The sequence below is a fragment of the Agelaius tricolor genome, unplaced genomic scaffold, assembly GCF_023055355.1.
Source record: "Agelaius tricolor isolate 1412-34295 unplaced genomic scaffold, bAgeTri1.0.p SCAF_27, whole genome shotgun sequence".
NCBI classification, from domain to species: Eukaryota; Metazoa; Chordata; class Aves; order Passeriformes; family Icteridae; genus Agelaius; species Agelaius tricolor.
Window position 1 is genome coordinate 7,901,072 of NW_027269287.1, and position 22,445 is coordinate 7,923,516.

Consider the following 22,445-nt stretch of genomic DNA (forward strand, 5'->3'; position numbering starts at 1 on the left):
CAATTAGTTGAATGGCATGTCTAATGATATGAATACAGGAAATCCCTCTATAGCCATATTTCAAAGCTTTCAACATTTTCCCATCTAACCACTTGGTAACAGAGCAGATACTAATCAGAATGCTTTAGAACTTTTTGTTTGAAAAAAAATGCCAGTGAAGTTTAAAAGGTAATGCTTTCAAGTACAAACTACGGGCTATTGTATAAAGCTCTGTTCAGCTTCACATTGTAATGCCTCTCACTTTCTTTTTAATTCCATTTATGTAAGATATAGAATATTAATAGTACTGTAAGTACTTCAAAGTGTAGATGGCAAACAGCCTTGGCATTCTGTCTCCCTTCAAACTTCAGATCTTTTGATACCTGCCTTAGCAATTCGTTTTGGTTGCTCCTCCTGTTGGACTGCTCTGCAGGACTCCCTCATTTGCTGGTTGTTTACAAGACTCATTGCACAGCCTGCAGCTGAAAACTCTTCTTTCTGCTCATGTTGAAGAATTTTAGATGAAAAATCCTCAATTGCTATTGTTATACAGTGAGCCACAGAAGAAGACAGGTCTTTAAATGCATTTCTCCAGCCAAAACTCAGTAAAATAGGCTGAAATACATATTAAAATTAAATAACTCCAAAGTCATTATTGAGTGTTAATATAGTCTGAAAATTAAATGCACATCCATAATTAAATTACAGAACACCATCACATTTTGAAATTATTTAAATAATTTAAAATATAGTCCACTAGTGTTGAAATCATACTAAAGTAGTATTTACACTCAACAAAATGCATAGCAACATTAAATATGTCATCAAATTTTTTGGAAAAAATGAATTCCTGTTTAAACAAAACAGCTTTTACAAAAACATGCTTCATCTTTACTTAATTTGTAATCTCATCTTTACTTAATTTGTAATCTTTAACAGATTACTACTTTTAAAAGTGAAAGAATTCACAGGAATTTTCAATAGTAATAATAAAAAGTAATCTAGCAATGTATAGCCTGTAAAAATTTTCACTGCAAGTTAACAACTGGAAGTTACTAACCATAAATCTCAATGGGAAACCCTTAAGAGGAGCTGGTTTTAACACAGCCACACTGTATTTCACTTCTCTAGAACTGAATTTAGAAAAGATTAAAATGTTTAAATAGAGATTTGTAGTTTTAGGCCAAGGCTGGCTTTGGCTGTGGTTTACATCAGTTCCTTGCCTTCTTTAAACACAGACTTCTGCAGTAATCTGAAGTGTAAGAGTTGCCACAAGAAGACACAGTAGGACATCATTACTTTTTGACTTATCTGACATTGTATTGCTCTTATGACTTATATCAGACTTAAACCTTTCCAGAAATGGCCATTTGAGAATTGCACCACTGTAAGAGATGTATTTTAATGACATAAGATGATGTTCAGTAAATACCTCCACCATGAGGGCACAGTAGGAAAATAATAAAGACAGATTTCTAACTATTCCTGCAGCTATAATACTAAATTGGAAGAGAATGAAGGGCTACAAAGTGCAGCCCTTCCAGTTTACTTCAATTTAAAAGTTGTGTCCTCCTTCCTTCCCCTTGTATCCTCCCTCCTTCCCCTAGCAACATCCAGCTCTTGTAAGCACGGGGGCACCCCCAATGGATACACACTTTTGCACTCCCTCAATTTTTTTAATGGGGATCAAGTACATCCCAATCTACCTAAAATATTCTTCTTTGTAATACATATTAGTTTCACACATCAATCCAAAGAACATTTTTTAAAAATTTCAGCATCAAAATCAAGCCATTAAGAAATTAAATTCCATTATTATAAAATATGAGACAATTGGAGCATTTATATGCCACAAAATCAACAATAAAAATGTGTTTTGTAGTAAATGGGAGCCAGATAAAAACAATCTTGCATGTACATTCTACAAAGCACAGTGCTTATTACACAGTAATTTGTTGGCATCAGAAAAACTAGACATTATATGACATCTATCCCTCTAGAAAGAACCATTATGACCAAATTCTAAGAACTTAATAAATCTTCTTTAAGGTTCTTTGAGATGATATGTATAATACTAAGAAACCTATCATATTTAACTATTTTTTTTCCATTTTGTTAACAGTTTTTTCTGTTATTAACTACTAAATACTAACCACTTCTTTGAATGCCATAAGATTTTATTCCATCTAAACTGAAACTTTGCACATAGAAGAAATCACAAAAGCTGAAGTAATGAAACTACAGCAATAGGTGTTTATAATGAATATGGTGAAAGCCTACACTGGAGATACAAAAGAAAACCCCATACAAAGTGTACGACTCTTTTCATACTCACCTCTTCTACCTGAAGTAACTGTTCAGGAAGCATGCTGCTTTCATTTGCTCTAGTTTCTCCTATTAAAAGCTCCCCACTAGCTCTCTTCAGAACTCCTGCACAGTATGACAAAAGAGATCAAAGTTTAGATTAATTCTGTAGAAAAGTCAGCAGCCTTCAACATCTCCTTATGTATCAATACGAAGCATAAAAAAACCCTCAAGAAGATGTAGGGGAATACTAATGTTATAATAAAGTCAAATTCAAGTTATATACAGTGTTTTTAACATAACATGATGACATCAACATCTGGTGGTACTTGTATTTTATACAAATGCACATATAATGTGCAAAATATGGTTTCTTTTGTCATTAATGCATTTTTATACTGATTGTGAAGTCATCTCTTCTTAAGGAGAATAAATAAGTCTAGATCAGCTGCATAGAAATTAATTTCTCCTCTTTGTTCAAAGAATTATATCAATTGAACAGTAATATATTTTTACAGCCTTTACTTATTTGGAAACACCAATGCAATGAAAATAAAAAGACAGGTACAGATATTATAAGCAAAATAATGGCTTATAAAAACATAAATAACAAGAGAAGCTCCTTAAGAAGGGCTGGTACAAAGCTCACTCATAAATCTTAGAGGGATACTTAATGGGATATTGCCCCAGTTTTGTCAAGGGCAAACCAGTATCTGGGGTTGATATTACTTTTCTCAGTGGTTTAAGAAATCTGGGTTCCTGAAATGTACTGATGATTCCACTTCCAAGTGATACAAGCACAAATGGAGGTGCTTGTTGGGGATTTGAAAATCAAGGCAGCCTCAGCTGCAGTGACCATGACATAGTGGAGTTCCAGATACTGAGAGCACAAAGGAGGGTAAAAAGCAAATCACAGCCCCAGGCTTCAGAGAAGCAGACTTTTGCCTCTTGAAATATCTGCTTGGAAGAGTCCCAAGACCCTAGATAATGGGAACAAGAAATTTTATTAAAATTCAAGTTTCACCTCTGCTAATCTCAAGAGAGCTGAAAAAAAACCAAAACAGCAGAAAGCCTGCATGCATGAACTAGAAGAGCCTAGCCAAACTCAAACACATAATGAAGCATACAGAATGTGGAAGTAAGGATGGGTAACCAGGGAGGAACACATAAATAACTTCTGAGCATGGAAAAAGTTAAGGAAGCTAGAGCTCAAATGCAACTAATTTGGCCAGGGCTGTCAAAGACAAGAAGGGCTTCTCTATGTACACAGGTAATAAATGGAAGACTAGAGAAAACATGAGCCCATTGCTCAACAAGATGGGGGACCTGGTAAAATAGTTATGGAAAAGGTTGAGATAATGAATGTAGTCTTCAACTCAGTATTTACTATCAAGACCAGCCTTCAGGAATCCCAGACACCAGACACCAGAGACCAGGAGGTAAGGTTGGAGCAAGGAAGATGTACTCTAGGTGGAAGAGGATCAGGTCTGAGAATAACTCAGCAAACATACTGAAATCCTTGGGCTCTCCTGGGATGCACCTCTTGGGATGCACCCACGCCTAAGTGTGGAGGGAGCTGGCAGATGTCATTGCAAGGCCACTCTGAAGAATTTTTGATCAATCATGACAACCGGGAGAAGAGTCCAAAGGCTAGAAGAAAGCAAATGTTATTCGTATTTTCAAAAAGGCCAAGGAGGAGGACTCAGGGAATCAGAGTCTTGTCAACCTCACTTCAACCGCAAGAAAGGTAACAGAGGCATTTCCAGGTGGATTACAAAGAATTCATCAGGAGCGTTCAGCATGGCTTCAGAAATGGAAGTCATGCTTGGCTAAAGCATAATAAAGTTCTATGAAGAAATGATTGGCCTGGTGGATGAGGGGACAGCAGGGGATGTTTTCTACATGGACTTCAATAAAGCCCATAGCATTGTCTCCCATAAGATCTTGTTAGAGGACAAGATGCAGACAAGATGTGTGGACTGGACAAATAGTCAGAAAGGTGAGTTGAAAAGTGGCGGAATAGCCAAGCCCCAAATGACCTGTGGCACAAAGTTTAGTTTGAGCTCAGTAATTAGCAACCTATCTCAGGGGTCAATAGTAGGTCCAATCCTGTTTAACATCTTCATTAATGATCTGGATGATGCGGTACAGTGTACCCTCAGCAAGTCTGCAGCTGACATCAAACAGGATGGCAGACGGCCAAGGTACCAATCCAGAAGGACCTCAACAGGCTGGAGAAATAGGCACATTAGAACCTCATAAAGTCCAAGAAGCAAAGTCATGCACCTGGGGAGGAAAAACCCCAGCATCCAACCCATGTTGGTGTTCTCCCAGCTGGTGCGAACCTTTGCATAAAAGGACCTGGGGGTCCAGAAGTACGTGAAGTTGAACATAAGCCAGCAAAAAGGTTGATGGTATCTGGTCTGGATCAGGCAAAGCATTATAAGCAGGTCAAAGGAAAATATTTTTCCTGTCTGCTCAACAGTGATGAGCCCACCTGGAGTGGTGTACAGTTCTGGGTTACTCAGTACAAGACAGACATGAATATACTGGAGAGTGTCCAACAAAGGGCCACGGAAGATGACAAAGGGAATGGAGACAGGCTGAGAGCACTGGGATTGTTAGCCAACAGAAGAAAAAGGGCAGGGCAGGATATTTCACTAATGTATATAAATACCTGAAAGGAGAGTTCAAAGAGGTCAGAATCAGTCTCCCACAATGACAGGGCCAGTGGTCACAGGCCCAAAAAGACACAAAGCCAGGAGGTTTCCTCTGAACATCAGGAAACGCTTTTTTTACTGTAAATGTGACCAAGCACTGTAAGGTTGTCCAGAGAGGTCATGGCATCTCCATCCTTGGAGACACTCAAAAGCTATCTGGACATAACTGTGGGCAATTTGCTCTAGAGGTCTTGCTTGAGCAGGGATTGTTGGACAATATGAATACCAAAGATCCCTTGCAACCCCAACCATTTTGTGATTCTGTGAGAGAATAGAACAAAGAGATACAAGGATAACACCAAACAATATGTATTTTAAAAATCTGTCTTGTAGCATAAACAAGACTGGTACAGATATTCCAAAAGTAATGTACGTTATATGAAATTAAAAGAGGTTTTAAATGACCAGGTGCTATCAAAGCATTGCCAAAGATAATCTTCCAGGCATAACCTTGGAGGTCTTCAGTGATCTGAAGTTACCAGTAGTACATGGCCAAGGTTTAAAGAGCTTTTCTCTCTCTGTGAAATTTCCAGCATTGGATTTAATTTATCCAAAGTAAACTTAAGTTTTCCCTTAATTGATTTGCATTCTGAAAATAAACACTGTTTTTCATACACTTATACAACATTGTAGAGCTTTGATGTTTTTATGGGGTTTCTTTGTCTGTTTTGGATTTTTTTTCCCAAACATTTGGTGTTTTTTTCCCAAATATCATTTTTGTTTGCATTTTCCTAAGACGTTGACAGATTTAAGCTGGTTAAAATGAAAGATAAAATGGTAGAACATAAAACCAAAAGATATTATCCAGGCCATCCAACTCTCTGATACTCATCATTATAGACAATACCAGAAACTTACTGGTTTTTTTCCAGCATGTTTTAATGTATTTTATGATGAAGTTTCTAACAGTTTTCTTTAGACATTGGTCCAGAATTTAAAAAACCCAACTAATAGTCTAACTGACTGGATATTTTTCCTATTTTCTATTTTGTGCTTTCTACCTTTAATTTACCTTTCTTTCCTTTCAATTCTCCTTTTTTATAGATATAACATCACATTCTATCTATAACCACAAGTAAGCTTCTACACATTCATATTCTTGTATTATTGTCACCACTTAGATCTGATATTTATAACTTTTTATGTCAAGACTTCAAAGAAAACCTTAAACATTTAAGCTGAAATCCTTGTGTATTCACAGAATTGCTGCCTTACTTGTTAAGAACTCATAGCTGAGATAAATATGTATCTAACTGATGGTAGATTTTTGACTCCAGAACCACAGGCAAAGAGGAAAGTGATGCTTACACCCACACCAGTCATTTAACAGGCTCCTTCATTATTAAATTAATGTGTTCTACTAGATTATCCCACCTCCTTTTCTAATTAACAGTCTGGACACTCCTGTTTTATACCCATATGTATCAATGCTTGTGCATCTAGGCTTACACACATCAAAAATTTCACTGGTCTTCTCAAAGAAGCCCCAGGTTCAAGTCTCCCATATTTTACTGACTTCTTTTGGTTTCTCAAATTTTTGCTTTCCCCAGATCTCATCTGGGTATGGCTGGCTAAGGCCATCTTCTTCTTTGATTTAACCTCCAGCTAGCAAGGGTCACCTTCCCACTTTGCATTGAATATCGTACGCTTAGCCACAGCCCCCCAGAGAGCCTCCGCTCTTCAGATGCTACTACAACCTTCCTCTCAAACACTATTTCCACAGACACAGGTAACAAATTACACCCTTCCTGTCCTGCGAATTCTTCACTTGTGTGAGAGACTGGAAGGAATGCTTGCTCAAAATGTTTTGGGGGTGTGTGTGTGAGGGAAAGCGGCAGGTCAGGCCTTGTTCTGGGGAGGCAGAACATTGCTCCATATACTCCACCCCCCAGAGCCTGTATCCCAGCCCCACAGTGGCCGCCAATCCCTGGCATTGCAGGCAATGCTCCACACTCTGCCCCTGGAGCCCCAGTTCAGCCCCAGAGTGGCCAGATGACTGGAACTCCCACCTGGGGAAGGGCCCAGGAAAGCCAAAGGGTACTTAACCTGACAAAAGGTCAGCATGTCTTGACCTTATCTCCTCTTTGAATCTCTATGAGAGATTCATACCACTTCACTGGAACCTGGAGTGGTAATTATGTTTGTTCTTTTCTATATAATTTCTGCCTTTCTCTCTTTATTCTTTTAATTCCCTCTTCTTGGAATTTTTGAGTAACTTAGAATCGAACGGGCTTAGAGTTTGCAAAGTCAAATGAGCTAAGTTAATGCTTTGAAAAGTGTTTTATGTTGATTGAATGCTGGCCTAAACATTTTGCCAAAGTTTCTTGATATCCTGAAGTTGCCAGTAAAGTTGTTTTGACCTCCTGAGAATATCTTGTTGGTATTTCTCTGTGTGTGTCTACCCATGAAAAACCACAAGCCCTTTTAAGTGTCTCATCAAGTAAGGATTTTAGGGCCTTACAACTTGTCTTCTGACTGTCTTGCCCTAATCAACAAACTCTCCTGGGAAAGAGAAGCACAGCTTTATTTAAGGTACAGCTGCTACTCAGCCCAAATTAGCTTGCCACTGCAGACAGAAAGACAGGCATGGGTTAGAGGAACCATACCTATCTAGAGGAATCCTCTGACTCCATCCCATGGGAGAGGGATGCTTTCTACCTTAAATTTACATTTCTTAATTAAATTAAAATAAATTTTAAATTAAAAGCCTCTCACATGGGAGAGGGATCACGTTTAGAGAAAAGAATTTGCAGAAAGAGGGCTGAAAAAAGTGGATGTTGTAAAAGAAGATGGTGGCTGAAGAAAAACGTAATTTTCTCATATTTGCTTCTTTTCCAGAGCATATTCTAAACCTTCAGCATTCTTGATTATTAGGGAAGACTGGATTAACCACAAATTCTTGCTTTGTCTTTCTTGAAACCGATGTTCTACAAACATCTAGTCTTGACGGAATGCTCATAATTTCTGTACTTTCTTTAGTGTACCAACCAGGCAGCTTTAATAACTTTGATTGTAAATAATGAGAACAAGATTATATCCAGTGCTACACTTAAAATCAAAATGCTTCAGCTACCTTTCCTTGTGTGTATTAAAATTTGGCTGGGATTATTCTTCTCTTCAAAACAATTATTTGTCTAGATCCTCTGTATCTATTTATTTCTTTCTCCAATTCAGTAATTTTCTGGTTTTGTAATGGTGGTTACAAAGACCAAAGAATGACAGTGACACCTCTTGCATTTTAAAGATAATTTTATTTTTTATAAGAAGTTCTATCTTTTTTTTCTATAGAATTCCACAGCTTTCCTATTTTTATAGCATTTAGGGCTATAAGAACAGTCATTGTGACACTGTCTTGCATGCAGCAGAGAATAGCAAAGTATCAAGGAAAACTTTTGTATGAGCTTCTCACTATCTGTGTATTAGCTAAGTATCAGTGCTAGCAAAGTAGCTTACAAATTGGATTCAGCCAGCTCAGTCAGAACTCTTATTGAAAACATGCTGGAAATAATACATCTTGTAGAAGTAGAAAGAACCATTCCTCCAGAAATATAAATAACAATTAAAAAATCCCTGACTAACTATGGGTCAAAAACACTTTCTGCTATCTATCTTCAATAATGAACTTTTTACTTGTACTGTACTGAGCAAACTGTACTAACCCAGATGCAGAAAATGTACCTCTGAAATCATATTGTCTTCCTAGTGTAAATTCATCTTCACTGTGGATTGATCCACTGAATCTGTGTATTTGTAAAAGAAGATACTTGAACATCTTATGTTGAGACCAAAGCAAAAATCACAACTTTTTTAAATCTTCAATTGCAACTTTTGCAATACTGCAACTTTGCAATAAAAGTCTGTTAGGAGGATGCACCTCAAAAATTTTATTCTACATTCCTTTTATTACACTTTCCAGAAATGGATATAGAGTTAAGCATTTTTCTTTAAGGTGTGAAGGAAAGACCTTTGCAAATCTTCCCAGTCCCCTGCGACAGAGCTTGTAAACCTAAGGACTGGACAACTTCACCCACAGTGTTTACAAGCACTCCACTGGAGAAAGCCTTTCTTGGTATTCATTATCTGATCTGTTCAAAGTTCACCTTTCTCACTGAAATGGGGAAAAAAAAGTGAGACAGATGAAAGCACATTAGATATTTTTTATTTTTTAGAAGTCTTAACAAGAGGCTCCTGAAAACCCAAGAGGAAAGAAAAATCTAACTTAAAGATGGAAAGAGAATGCTATTTGTCAGAGTTCTAAACCCAAGTCTCATGCTTAGCACTTGATTGTAGACAATCATGTTCCTGATTGCTTCAAAGAGAAGCTGTGATGCTGGAAGTACTAGGTATGTAAGAACTTCTCATTAATTTCAACTGAATGTAAATAGAGAAGTAGACTATCTCATCACAGTAGGTACAACAAGATACCTGCAGATGAAAGGGCTAAATAGTCAAGAAAAACCTGGGGATGGTTACTCCTATAATTTTATGAAATCCAATGCCTGTAGTGGAATGAAGTTATGCATCATTGTGAATTAATGTCCTGTAAGCTATAGAAAAATACAGATACCTTTTCTCTGAAAGGCAGAGTAGCAGTCTTGCCCAGATGTCACACTACTGTTCAGGGGTGGAACAAAACCATACCATCACTTGTTTGTCCAAGAACTTTGCATGATTTTCTCCTTATTTTGATTTAAACGAAAACTTGAAGAACACATTGGCAGTAGATAAAATGTGTATTTACACTATCTTTAAAAAAACCTGTGCTTAGATAACACAAATACAGTTTTAAATCAAGCTCAAATCTTGGTGTATACATATTAAGGAACACTAAGTTACTGCTGGTAAAGTCAAAAAATAAAATCAGGAAGAATTGGAAAGAACAGTGAAAAGAAGTTAGAGTGGAAAATGCAATTCAGAGAATTCTTTTCTCCAATGCAAAGTAATTTGTGAAAATGAGGATTCTGAATATATTCCAGAAGATGCCAGATAAAGAACTCAAACTGAACTCAGAGACCTATCTGTATCACCTAAAAACTCTCTACATCCATCTCCCTACAGAGTTCACTCTGGTTCACTGTTTCCTTTGGTGCTATTGTCTGCCATGGGGTTACCATCAGAGAACACTGGTAGGCAGTACTTCCCTGTAACATCTATTTTCAACGGCCTAAATTGGTCTTCATAGGATTCCATTGTGCACGCTGCAAAGAAACTTGTCTTGTTGCCAGCTAGAACTCTGAACTACATGTCTTTCTTTTCTTCACTGTTCTTTTTTTGGTTCACAAGCAACCTCCTACCAAAAGCAGAATCTGCAGAAGAGACTACATCCAAGCAATAATGCAATGAAAAAGTATGAAGAGAAGCCCAGGTGGCCACCTTGCAAATTTCCAATGTGGAAGCCTTCGACCTCTCCGCCCAAGAAGCAGCTATAGTCCTAGTGTAATGAGCTTTACAAACCCTGGGAGCCTCTTTACCCTTAACTACATACGCCTCTCTAATACAATCCCTTAACCATCTAGCTAAGCAACTCTTAGAAGCCATTTGACCCCTCTTAAGACCCCCTAAGAGTACAAACAATCTGTCAGAAGATATGAAATCTTTGATTCTTCTGTGATAAACCCTAAGTGTTCTTCTTACATCCAATTTATGCAGCCGTTGCTCTTTGTCATTGCTGGGTTTAGGGAAAAATGAGGGCCAAGAAACCGTCTGGTTTAGATAAAACTCAGATGCCATCTTTGGGACAAAAAAAATTTTACAAAGAGGAACCATCCAAAGAACTACTTTGTTTCTGATGGAACTTTATACACGTTCTAAATATCAAAATTGAAGTACTACAGAATATAAAACAAAAAATCAATTGACATTGAAACAGCTAAACACATAAATACACCACTTGACACAAGCACATGAAAAAACCATTATTTTTGTTGCACCTCTGTGTAAGCTACATAGATTGTCTCCCATGAATACTAAAAGCAACCAAAACATAAAGGAAACAAGTACAAGGCTTCTGTCTATGCAATGCATAGGGAAACTTTAGGTGACTTGGACATTCACCTACCTTTTATGAATTGGCCATCTTTCCCGAGTTTGCCAGCAATACTACCTGCAGAGCACTGACACTTCAGATATCACTCACTGCAGACACTGAGGGGTAGGCTGGATATACCCAACCTAGCCTGAACCCACTGAGAGTATGGGTAACTTTCTAGCACCATCAGCACTCACTTCAGTCTGGGCTAATTCACTCTGCTTCTTAGGCTGGTTCTGCAGCCTGTGCTGCACTGTAAACCTGACCTTTATACACAAGTTAATTTAAAGCTGCTTCAGACCATCTACACTCTTGACTCTGCCAAATTAAACAAGATTTCTAGTAATAAGGCTTCTAAATAAGTACCGAAGTTTGCCATTATATTGTCTAGTCACATGCTACAATGTATTCTGATGAAAATAAAACAAGGATTTTAACCAATACTTCTTATAAAAAAACTCGGCCATCATCAGTAAAAAAAATAAAATTATCAACCAAATATAGGACATTAACAGGGAAAATCTTAAATTCTTTTAGATACTTAAAATAGCCTGAAACTACCGGAAACATAGTTTTCATTTTCATCTGTAGAAAAGTCTACAAGTTTATTTTAAGACCTCTTTGTAGAATCAAGTCCATAAAACATAAATTATAATGTACAATAGCATAACATTTCTTGAGAATTAGTAAAACTGAGTAAAGGAGGCAGAAATACATAGAAGTCACTGAAGTCATTGAAGTCAGCAAAAATGGAATTTGAATGCATATTTTATAAGAGCTTTGACGTATATTCTAAAAATATATAGGTTAACCTGTATTTCTTTATTTTGGAGTGTCAATATTACAGGTGAAGAATACAACAACAAACTGTGTGCCTTAGAACTCTTCTTATTTAATATTTTTATTTTCGTCAATTTAGTATTCTGAGACTACATCATTCCCAAAACACCTTTTTCCTCAGCCTGCAGCTTGACTATAGAGATAGTGAACATTTGATTTCACCTATCCTCTCTCCCTGAGCAGCCTGGCCTCATTTCTGGTCTGATATTTTTCTGCGATAACATCAAAGCTCTTGAAACCACTTCTCTCTCATGACTTGGAGTCTCCACTGGCAGAAGCAGCAGAGTAGAACATTTGTGAGAATACTCCTGAATTTTCATGATACCTGAATTTTCACTATACCAGGTTCTACTAAATACAATTAGACGAAAAAAAGTGAGCTTCGAACCTATAGGAAATGCAAACTTGAAGCTTGATCATTTTACTGATGTAGAACCTCCTTCTGTAACACAGCCATTGAAGCCAGTGAGATAGGCATGCTAGTAAACATAGTTAATATGAGTAAGTGTGAGAAATACAGGTTAAACATCGACTATATCCTTTAGCAGTTAGTTTCACTTACACTAAGATCAACTAAACTGATATTAATGTATTTGCTTTTCTCTCTTGAAAAAGGCAGTTTTCAAGGATAAGTTCAGAAAAAGTCAGTTTCAAAGAATTCAGACTCCGAGTATTGTTGTGTCCTATATGAGACATAGGATTTTACAGAGAATCCAGTAGGAGATATCTGGTTCCAGTGTTTGATAGTTTTTCATCATGGCTCTCCATCAATATCTACAGTTAGTACATCACATCTTTATACACAGCAATCAGTTCTTTTCTGCAAGTTATCATGCTCAAATGTAAATCTGCACATATCAAAAACTTTTTCAGTGGATGTGGAAACACATTTATTTGAAAAATATGATGATGCAAATTAGGTATTTAATGTTGAAAATAGCATAAAATTATTCTTTTGTACACAATAAACCAATAAATCAGGACAATCATTCATTACCTTGAACATTCTTATTCCTCTCTGTAAATGAAGGCAGCAGCAGAAATTCTGTAGAGAGCTCTTCAATTTTTTCCTCCATTAATAAGAAGAGTTTGATAAGTTGAGAAAGACATTTGAGTTGATATAAGGTTAAGCAGAAGTTCCGTCCTTTCCTGTGGTATTCCTGGGAGGCTATTCAAGTAAAATTATAAAATAGCTTTTATTATAGCAGAAAAAACCAAATGATACTGCAAAACTGATTATGTAAGAAAGTGTAATACATCAAGCAATTTAACTTTCCTTATAACATAATGTATTTTTTCTTATTATAAAATACTGTTACATTATTTTTCCCTAAGTCTTCAGAACTTCTCAATTATCTGTGAGATTCCAACTGACTTCCAGGTTTTGTTATTCATTAACTAGGAATTTTTCCACGAAATGGATCTACTCAGGAACATTCTCACCTGTGTTTTACAGAAAACCCACTGTGTTGCAAAAGCCGAAAGGGAAAAAACCACATCATTACTGTATTTTAATGGTTTGGGACATCACATCACTTGTCACTCTGCAAATCACCTTGTCTGTTTAACAATCTGCTAGCACAATACAGTTGATGAATATGACATTTGAGTGAAAGAAACATCAATCTAACACTCCACAACTTTAAATATGTGGGGTTTGAAAACAAGTGAGACTGTCAGTGAGCAAATATCAGCAAGTATTATAACTATAAGCATTTGGTATTTAAAAGAAGAAACTGAACATTTTATTTTGAAAGGTTAACACATGCACTCATAACATATAATCATGTCACATCACCCAGGGAACTCTGATTTCAGCACAGTCAGACTATAAATGATTCGGAGACGTTTCCAATTCAGTATTACCAAACCACATGGGTTTAAGTACTATAATTTTATAATGTCTTTAAGTGTAACAAATTTGCACTTCTATGCAAATTATGGTGAGCTGATACCATGGTCCTACACACTTCTGTTGCAGATGTAACACCAGAAGAAAAGTTAATGTGGAAAGTGTCAATGGGAAAGTCAGAGTAGTTTGAAAGGCAAGCTCTAAAAGATGAATACAAAAAGAAATTGATTGAAATGTACTTTTATATGTCAAATCTTTCTGACCTTTGCAAATTCTAAGTATTTTGTACCTTCCTTTTCCCTCAAAGTTTCTAAATAATTTTTAGGTATTTACAAATCACTTTTAAATAGACATAGATCTAAGTAGTAGAGCTAATTCCATAATATGCTATTCCAGTTTTACAGCATTAGAGACTGGAATGCAGGTTTTGCATCCACATCTGAATTTCTTCAAAGTTACAAACAGATGTATTCATGTTAGTTCCTTTCATTTCTAAGAATGTCAAAAGAGTTTTGCATAAATGCCTTTGTTAGTGTCTTTCCTCTCTGAATAATGAGTAAATAGCAAATCTATTACTGGATTTCTAATTTTAAGTCTTAAACCTACAAAAAATCACATTCACAAAATTTTACTCCTTACCTGAAAAGCAGAGAATACAATCTGAGTTTAATTGACATGAAAAGACTGCCTGAATCTGCAGTGTAAGAACCACAAAACACATACTAAAAATGAACAGAACATTAGTTCCATCTCCTATAATTTCAAAACCTTGTGATATTTCTGCCCTGTCTATGGAGGAACAAGGAAACGTTCCACTTATTTGATTCCCTCAAATGATATTGTCCTTATTAGATTGAAAGAGAGTGGGTGTAGAAGACAAAGGTATACCACAGTAATGCTGTGCTTAGAATACATTACCAAACTCAGAAAAAGTAAAAACTTTTACTTTTAATGATCATTCAGAATATATTTCAGTTTTATTGTTTCTCAGAAATGACAATTAATTTATTTAGTGCTTGATGCTCAAGTAGTGTGCACACACCTGATTATCCAAAGCTTGACTGAAAGGCCTTCTATACATCCAGATCATTAGGTTTAAAATACTGACAGCAGCATTCAATTTTGAAGAACACTGACCAGCCTGCTTGAACAAGCACATCACTGTCCATTTTTTAGCAGAGTAGAATGAAAAGGCACCTCTTTTCTGACATTGTTGTGATTGGACAACCACAGGACAAAAACCTTTAAGAACTGTGTGCTTTGCCAAGAGCGAAGCAGCCCATGCAATGACAGAGAACACCTCAAAACAGGTTTATAAATCCTGTAGAAGATTGTCATGAAGAGAACATGTCTCCATGTGGACAGATGTGAAACAGACATGCAGGCTGTGATATATGTTCAACCAAACCTCAGTGACATCAACCTGTTGGAGGAAAATTTGCCATATTCACAAAGTGGAGTATGCTTACTCTGAAAATGTTACCAAATGGATCATGACTTGGAGGGCTAGGTCAGAAAACTAATATAACTCATTTAGCCAGGTGACACTGTGCACCCCTCCATTATGAAAATTGTCCGAAATTGTTGTTAGCATTGTATCCAATCCACAGTGTGGCTGAAAGTCCATGAAGCTGATCTCAGCCAGCCACGAATCAGTAAGCAATAGCATTCCAGTCTAACTGCAGTGTCACAGCCATCTTTTATGAAAAATCCTTTCCTTAGGATTTTTCCTCCTGAGAAGCTGAGAGGCCTCAGGAACAAAATGTAAACAATGATTATCTGCTGCTGTGGAATGCAACAGATGCATATGTGATTGGCCCATGTTGGTTGTTTCTAATTAATGGCCAATCACAGCCCAGCTGGGTCGGACAGAGAGTCGAAACCACAAGCCTTTGTTATCATTCTTTCCTATTCTATTCTTAGCTAGCCTTCTGATGAAATCCTTTCTTCTATTCTTTTAGTCTAGTTTTAATATAATATATATCATAAAATAATAAATCAAGCCATCTGAAACATGGAGTCAGATCCTCGTCTCTTCCCTCATCCTAAGACCCCTGTGCACACCGTCACACTGCAGGATAGAAAGGAAATGGAGAAAGTTACATGATACAAACCAGCTTCCTTCCTGAACCACTGGCAATTTACTACTATCATTCTTCTAAATTTGATTTTGTCTGCATGCCTGACTTTAATTCATGAAGTCCCTGTACAAGGAAATAGCTGCAGCAGGATCTTTGGACACAGACAAACATAAACAGGTCCTCTATAGTACCTCCTAACAACAGGATATGTTGGCTTTCTGCTAAAGCAATACCTAGAGAGAAGAATTTCTGAAAAGGGATAGTAAGGCTGGAACAGAGGCTACAGAGAGGTAAAGTGCATTCTACAGCCTTGGCCAATGTGCGAATGAGTTAATTTACAAATATTGCTCAACAAAAAAGTTGAGATCAGGACTAAACAAACACAGAGGAGTAGAAAAAGGTTCTGAGCTCCTGAACATAGCCCCGGGCTTCTGTCTCTGCAAAACAAGGATCACACCAATACTGCTGTACAAAAACAGTGCCTATGCTGATAATTCCTAAACTGCTCTGGAAGCCAAATCTGCTAGCAGAAATATCCTAAGTCAGGAAAATGAGCTATCTTAAGCTACCACAGAAAAGATTCAAACCAAGCACAGTGTCAGGGACCACTGAAGTCTGGCTGCTACTTGAGGAACAGGGAGTCAGGCATGATAATATGGCCAGCAGGACAGGCTCCTTGCCAGCCAGGGCCCAGTCATGCAGGTCCTAAGTAAGGCAGATCCTGACATGATAGGTTTCAACCAACGGTCCGGATCATCAGCCAAGTTAATGGTGATGACACAAATCTGAGGTCAAGTTAGGAAGCGAATTCACCCTTTTGAGTCTGGATCTGGTCTGGTGAACGTAACCACAAGTCAGGCAGAGTTCAGTGACCACTCAGTGGAACCATGGTGATAAGGCAGGTTCAAGCTCATGGCAGGAAAATTGAATCAACAGTAGATGAACACCAGGACATCTGTGATGTAGTTCAAGCAGGGACTGAGGACTCAGGTGCAGGTGAAATAGATCTCCTGGGCAGGCTGTGGTGTAGGTCCCTGAAAAGGCTGGTCAGGGTCTTCAGGCTCACTAATGCATACAAGGCTTTGTTGCATAGCTCTTAAGGAACTTGTATTTTCAGACAAAGACCTCAGAAAAACTGGGAAACTGTCTTTCTGCTTCATGGAGGACAGAACAACTATTTTGCTAAGAGGAAAAAGAGAGTACTTGAGGTTTCTGCAGTTCTTTCTGGGGGGATAGGAGGGAGAAGACTAAAAGATTACTTGAATTAACATGAACCTGCACTGCATTTATTTGTAGCAAGTAAATAAATCTTGATGGTTCCTTACACAAAACTGGAATGAATCAAAAGAATAAGCTCAAAACTTCCATGCAATTTAGATAATCTGTACTCTTGAGTTCCAACCACATAGAGGCGGAGGGGACTCAAAGGATCCTATATTTAATTTCTTCAAGCATGCTCATTTACTACCCCAACTATCCAAAAACGGGCACCAGAAGTTTGTCAACCCAAACAATGTTACTTAGAGAGAGTTTCTATTTTTCTAATAGAAAAAGAATGCCCAAAAGAAGGGTGTCTACCAGTTTATGCAAGGTTTGTGTGCTGGTGCCAAGGCAGCTGATGCAGTTATACAACACTAGAGAAACTAGGGGTACTATTTTCAGGTTTGGCCTTTCATTTTAGCAGAATTGAAGCTGAAGAAATTTTCCTAAGATCTGAAGGACATGCCACCCTTGACGAAGAATAAAGCTGTCCATTTTACCAGAGACCATTTGGCTGGATGTAGCTGGACAGATGGTATCATAGAATTTCACTTCACCAGTGATGAAGTTGAGAGGTGCCCATATGAATTCTAAGACAGCTAATAAGTTAATTAAAGCATTTTTTCAAGCAACATAAAGTGAAAGACATTCTATAAGGCACTCGATTATTGTACCTGACCTTCTCCTAAGTACTTAAATTCAGTAGCAAGGTATCTGCCTTTATCTTAGCACTTTTAAAGATTTTCCCTCATCTTTGAAAAGGAAGATGCATAAGAAATAAGGCTGAGCTAGATCTACATGACCTGTGTATAACTGCCAACTTGTGATTTTATAGCAAGTTTCAAAAGTGATACTTTCCTCAAATCTGTAGCTCTTGAAACCATTAAAAAAAGTCTTCCAACTCCCTTGGTTATAGCCTGGAGGCACTAAAAATCTCAAAAGGCCTAAGAAAACATGTATGAATGAGACCCATAAGCTAAATGTAACTTTCGTTATTATTTTCTCTTCATATTTTTTTTTATGAGCATAGCACATATAATGTTTTAAAGAATTTTGAATTGACAACATCTCAAAAAATGAGTGCCGAATTCTGATTATTTCAACTCCTCCAGGTATCTGACACAGTAAAGTGTGGCACAGAAATATCTGCATCAGAAGTGAGCAGGCTCTAAATGGTAAAGAATAACTACCTTATGACAACGTTGCTCTCAGATTAATTAGCCTTTACAACTTACTCTGCAGAGCCACATGGCTAAACTGCTTCTGAGACTCATGGTGGAATCCTTGCAAAGCAACCTGATGACTGTTTTTTCAGTGATTACAGCAGGGATTTCTCTCAGCAGGAACCAAGGGTCTAAAACCCTCTTAAACAATTATACGATAACATGCCTTCCCAATACACAATACATTAAGTATCATTCATCTGCCCCCATTTCTAAGGCTTGATTTCATGTAAGATAGATCCACAATATTGTTCTACTACTGACACAAGTAGGCAATATTAGGGATTTCATTCAATAAAGCTATATAAGGAAGAAAATAAAAACATCAGAAGTGCAATATTAAATTTAAAATCTAACTACAACCTGCATACATAATAAATGGAATTATCATTTTGCTAAAATCCAGAAAGAAATAGCCTAATAAAGCAAAGCAAACTTAGCTGCTGACAGTCATTGTGTATAGGGGTATTCCAAGAGGTAAATTTTCAAAGCCATGCACAGGGAGTTACATTCATAAATTCCATTAACAATAATGTGTTCCCCAGATCTCAGTGATATTAACTTTTAAGTGATGCCATAACTATTATAAGAACTTTGCATTTTTGACAGTGTTCATCTGCACACTATCTCCTAAATAGAGCTTATACCTAAGTTGTAGTATTCTTTCATTTGCATTTAGTAAAGATATATTCCATTTTTATGGACATCTGCTCACAGTTTTCTCAAACTGCTTGTTGGTATACAATTTTTAATGCAACTGCTAGGTTTAAATAATTGGTAATGCTGGATATAATCGTTAACTTGCTTATACTGTAAAAAGCAACTTAATATTTCTGCATAGCAGATGTAATACACAGTATTACATGGAACTAAATTATTACAAACAGCGCCAGTAGTTTTCTATACACAGTACTTACGATAATTATAAAAAATCATCTTCATTACTGCAAGCTAGCATTTTTTAAACAGTTTAATTTGGATATGTTACAAGATACATTCAAGTCACATGGATACAATTACTGCAAACCCAAGAAGCTATAAAATGTTCCTAAACAAATCCCTTTGACCCTGTTAATGTCTGTTTCTTATTAATCTAAGGCTACATTGTCTGTAGTGTGAATTTTTATGGAATATGAAAAAAAAAGGAAATCCCTTAACAGTTGTTATTGATTCCACCATTTACTCACTCAAAGATAAGTGCCATTTACAAAGCAGAACAGATGCAGATGCTGACAGAAATGTAAACAATTGTTGCATGGCTTACTGCCAGATTCTAAGCCAATACATTAAATTCCAAGTGAAGCACATTTCCCCTATAGATTGCACTTATTGCCACTTCATTTCCTATGTGCTCTGTCTCTCTATTGCTGCGCCTGGCACTAAGCTATTTTCAGTTCTTTGGTGACCCCTGAGGCCTAGTCCTACCTCACATAGCCATTAGAGAAGGGAATTGCATGTGTCTGACATGGTCTGAAACCAATTATTTGATATTTTCTTCAGAATGATGCCCAACTCTGTTGGGAATGAGCAATCATGAAATAATTTACCTCCTGATTTAATTTTTTTCTGCACAAATTAATTGTAGCCTGAGCTAGCTATACACAGCTGCTTGTATCTCTGTCTTATCAAGACTCTACTTGAAATAGTGAAAAAGGAAAGGAGAGAGTAGAGTTGAATAGAATAGATTGGGGAATCCTGTTTTAAAAAGGCATTGACAAGTTTATCAGATATACTGATCAGATGTGTTCTCTGCTGATTGAAACTGACAGACCTAGAAAGAACTATTAGTGATGTAAACTGTTATCTGAGCCGTTAAGGGTTTTTAAACACCTATCTTGCTTTGCAGCTCCCTGTTAGCTGCAGTGAGACCCAGGAGCTCCAGGATAAACTGGTAAAGCCACCTTCACAAAGAAACTACACACTGGCATTTTTTTGTCCCTTTAAAAAATAAAAGGTCACAGATCTAAAAATGGTAAACATTTTCTTATTAGATACCTCCATTACCACATGACTTTCATAAATGCTTATACCATATATCCATACTGTACATGTGGCAAAAAAATGCAGTGAAGTAAGGGAACTCAACTGATGTATAAACATGATAAGCATGCATAAATTTGCATAGATTTACTTGAGTGTGTCTGTCACAGAGATGTCACTGCCAGCTATTAAACAACATCAGTGAAAACTACACTAATGTATTGAAAGAGATTCACTACACATGCAACTGATTAAAATTAATTTAAGGTGTTGTTTTATTTTATTGATTAAAATTTATTAAAACCTGCTCCATAATGTCTTCCCAGTAAAATGAGATCAGTTTTGACCTCATAGGGAAGGTTGATTCCATGTCAGGTTGCTAGATGTTTGCCACCAAATACTGAAGTCCTTTGTCAACATTGTATGGGCAGGTCTGCCAAAATGAAATCTTTAATTGTAAATCGTGTTTACTGACCAACTGATGAAAGAAAGAATAGGCCAGTGCTGGAAACACAGGATGGAAAACAAGAACATCGAATCACACTCTGACTTCAAATTTATATTGTTATCTTAAACAAAATGATCTCACAAATCTGACTCCTTGACAGCATATAGCTCCTTTACAACCCTGAGGAACAGACTACAGAGACTTCCTGAAGCACTCTGAGGATGAAGTGCCTTGTAATCATGTTGAAGAAAATTGCTTCAAACAGAGATACCTATCTCAGTTTGCTCTGAAACCAGAGACTCAACCTCCTCCTTAATTCTCAAAAGCATGCATAGCCTCTAATAAATTACAAGACATTCCTATCATACACTTCAATTCTGGGTAGACAGTGACACTTTAAACAATTCAAACATAAACAAATTATTTCATTTCTGAATTAGAACTAATTAACTGACTGGTCCATTTAAGGAATTAAGCATGTGATATCCAATAATTTTTTTGATAATTATCAAAATACTGAAATAGCGGACATTTTTTAAACATTCCTTCAGCTAAAATGACTTTAAAACTTGTAGACAGACAATAGTTGCAGTTGTTTCTAGCAGTTAAGAGTGGGTTTTTAGGTGCTATTCTACAATTAATAATTTCTTCTGAAGTAGTAACTATTACCAAAAAGTCCTTTTCAAAAACTGCAAGAACTATCCTATGACAAAATTATGCTCTTAGTAATATTTCTCAGAGGTCTGAAACAATATTTGGGCCTTGCCAATGACATAAACCGATTCCACATGCATTTTTTGATTTCTTTTGCCTACACTGTGGGCTGAGGGAGTTATCACATTCTCTGAAGTCTTCACACTCACATACAGAAAACACCAAAGTAGAACGTTTTAAGAGAGCATAAAAATTAAGAAAGCCTGCTGAAAATAACTGAAAATAGCACCTACATTGAAACAGGAGTCCTTGAAGAACTCTAAAAGTTGATCTTCCTCAGTCTTTACTGAAAGATAAATTAAGGACTGCCAGGTCTGTCAAACCTTCTCATTAATTCTAACTTTTGACAGGACTTGCATGTGTTTCTCTGCAAACCATTTTATAACACTTGGCTGATAAAAGGCAGTTCTAATGTGTATTTGAAAACACAGTAATCAACATATTTATTTTAATCTGGCTTACATTTCTTTAATGACTGCAAATGTAAAAATTTCTGCTAGCTGAATTTCAATTTTCAACATTCACAGAGGTTAGGTCTCTCACAGATTGGTTCATTACATTGGAATACTCTACTCAAATTAGATTGCTAGGAACCTTCAACCAATCAGTAATTTCTATCATGTGTTGATCATTCCTTTCTGTAGGAAGGAATATGCATGCTATTAGATACTAGTATTTCCTTTAAAAATAGATTTAAGTGTCTGTGTCACTTCTGCTTCTCTTACTCCAAGATATAACACAGCCAGTTGTAATTTGTTCAAATAATATAAAAAATTATGGCTGGGGCCAATATTCTTATTTTTGCTTCCTGTGCTTTGTATTTCAAAACCCTAGTTGCAAAGTCACCACAAAGTTCTCCTGATTATTTTTCCAAGGAACATAAAAATAAAAAATAAGTCTAGGCAGACAGCAAAGAGGGCAGATACTGCCATTTGAAAACTTCTAGAAAAATGTTTCAAAATTCCTAATTTGTAAACAAGTATTTTGTAGAAAGACTAATATACAAAAGCAGGATT

The 22,445-nt window shown here is 36.7% G+C and overlaps 1 protein-coding gene across 1 annotated transcript in view; it reads right to left on the bottom strand.

Moving 5' to 3' along the window:
• The window catches only part of KIAA0825 (KIAA0825 ortholog), a 233,101-nt gene that overhangs the window by 155,139 nt on the left and 55,517 nt on the right, over nt 1–22,445 (bottom strand). The window contains exons 5-7 of the mRNA XM_071448657.1: nt 12,869–13,039; nt 2,315–2,409; nt 367–594 (exon numbers count right to left, since the gene is read on the bottom strand). Coding sequence (XP_071304758.1) covers nt 367–594; nt 2,315–2,409; nt 12,869–13,039 — 494 coding nt within the window. The remainder of the gene's footprint in view (nt 1–366; nt 595–2,314; nt 2,410–12,868; nt 13,040–22,445) is intronic.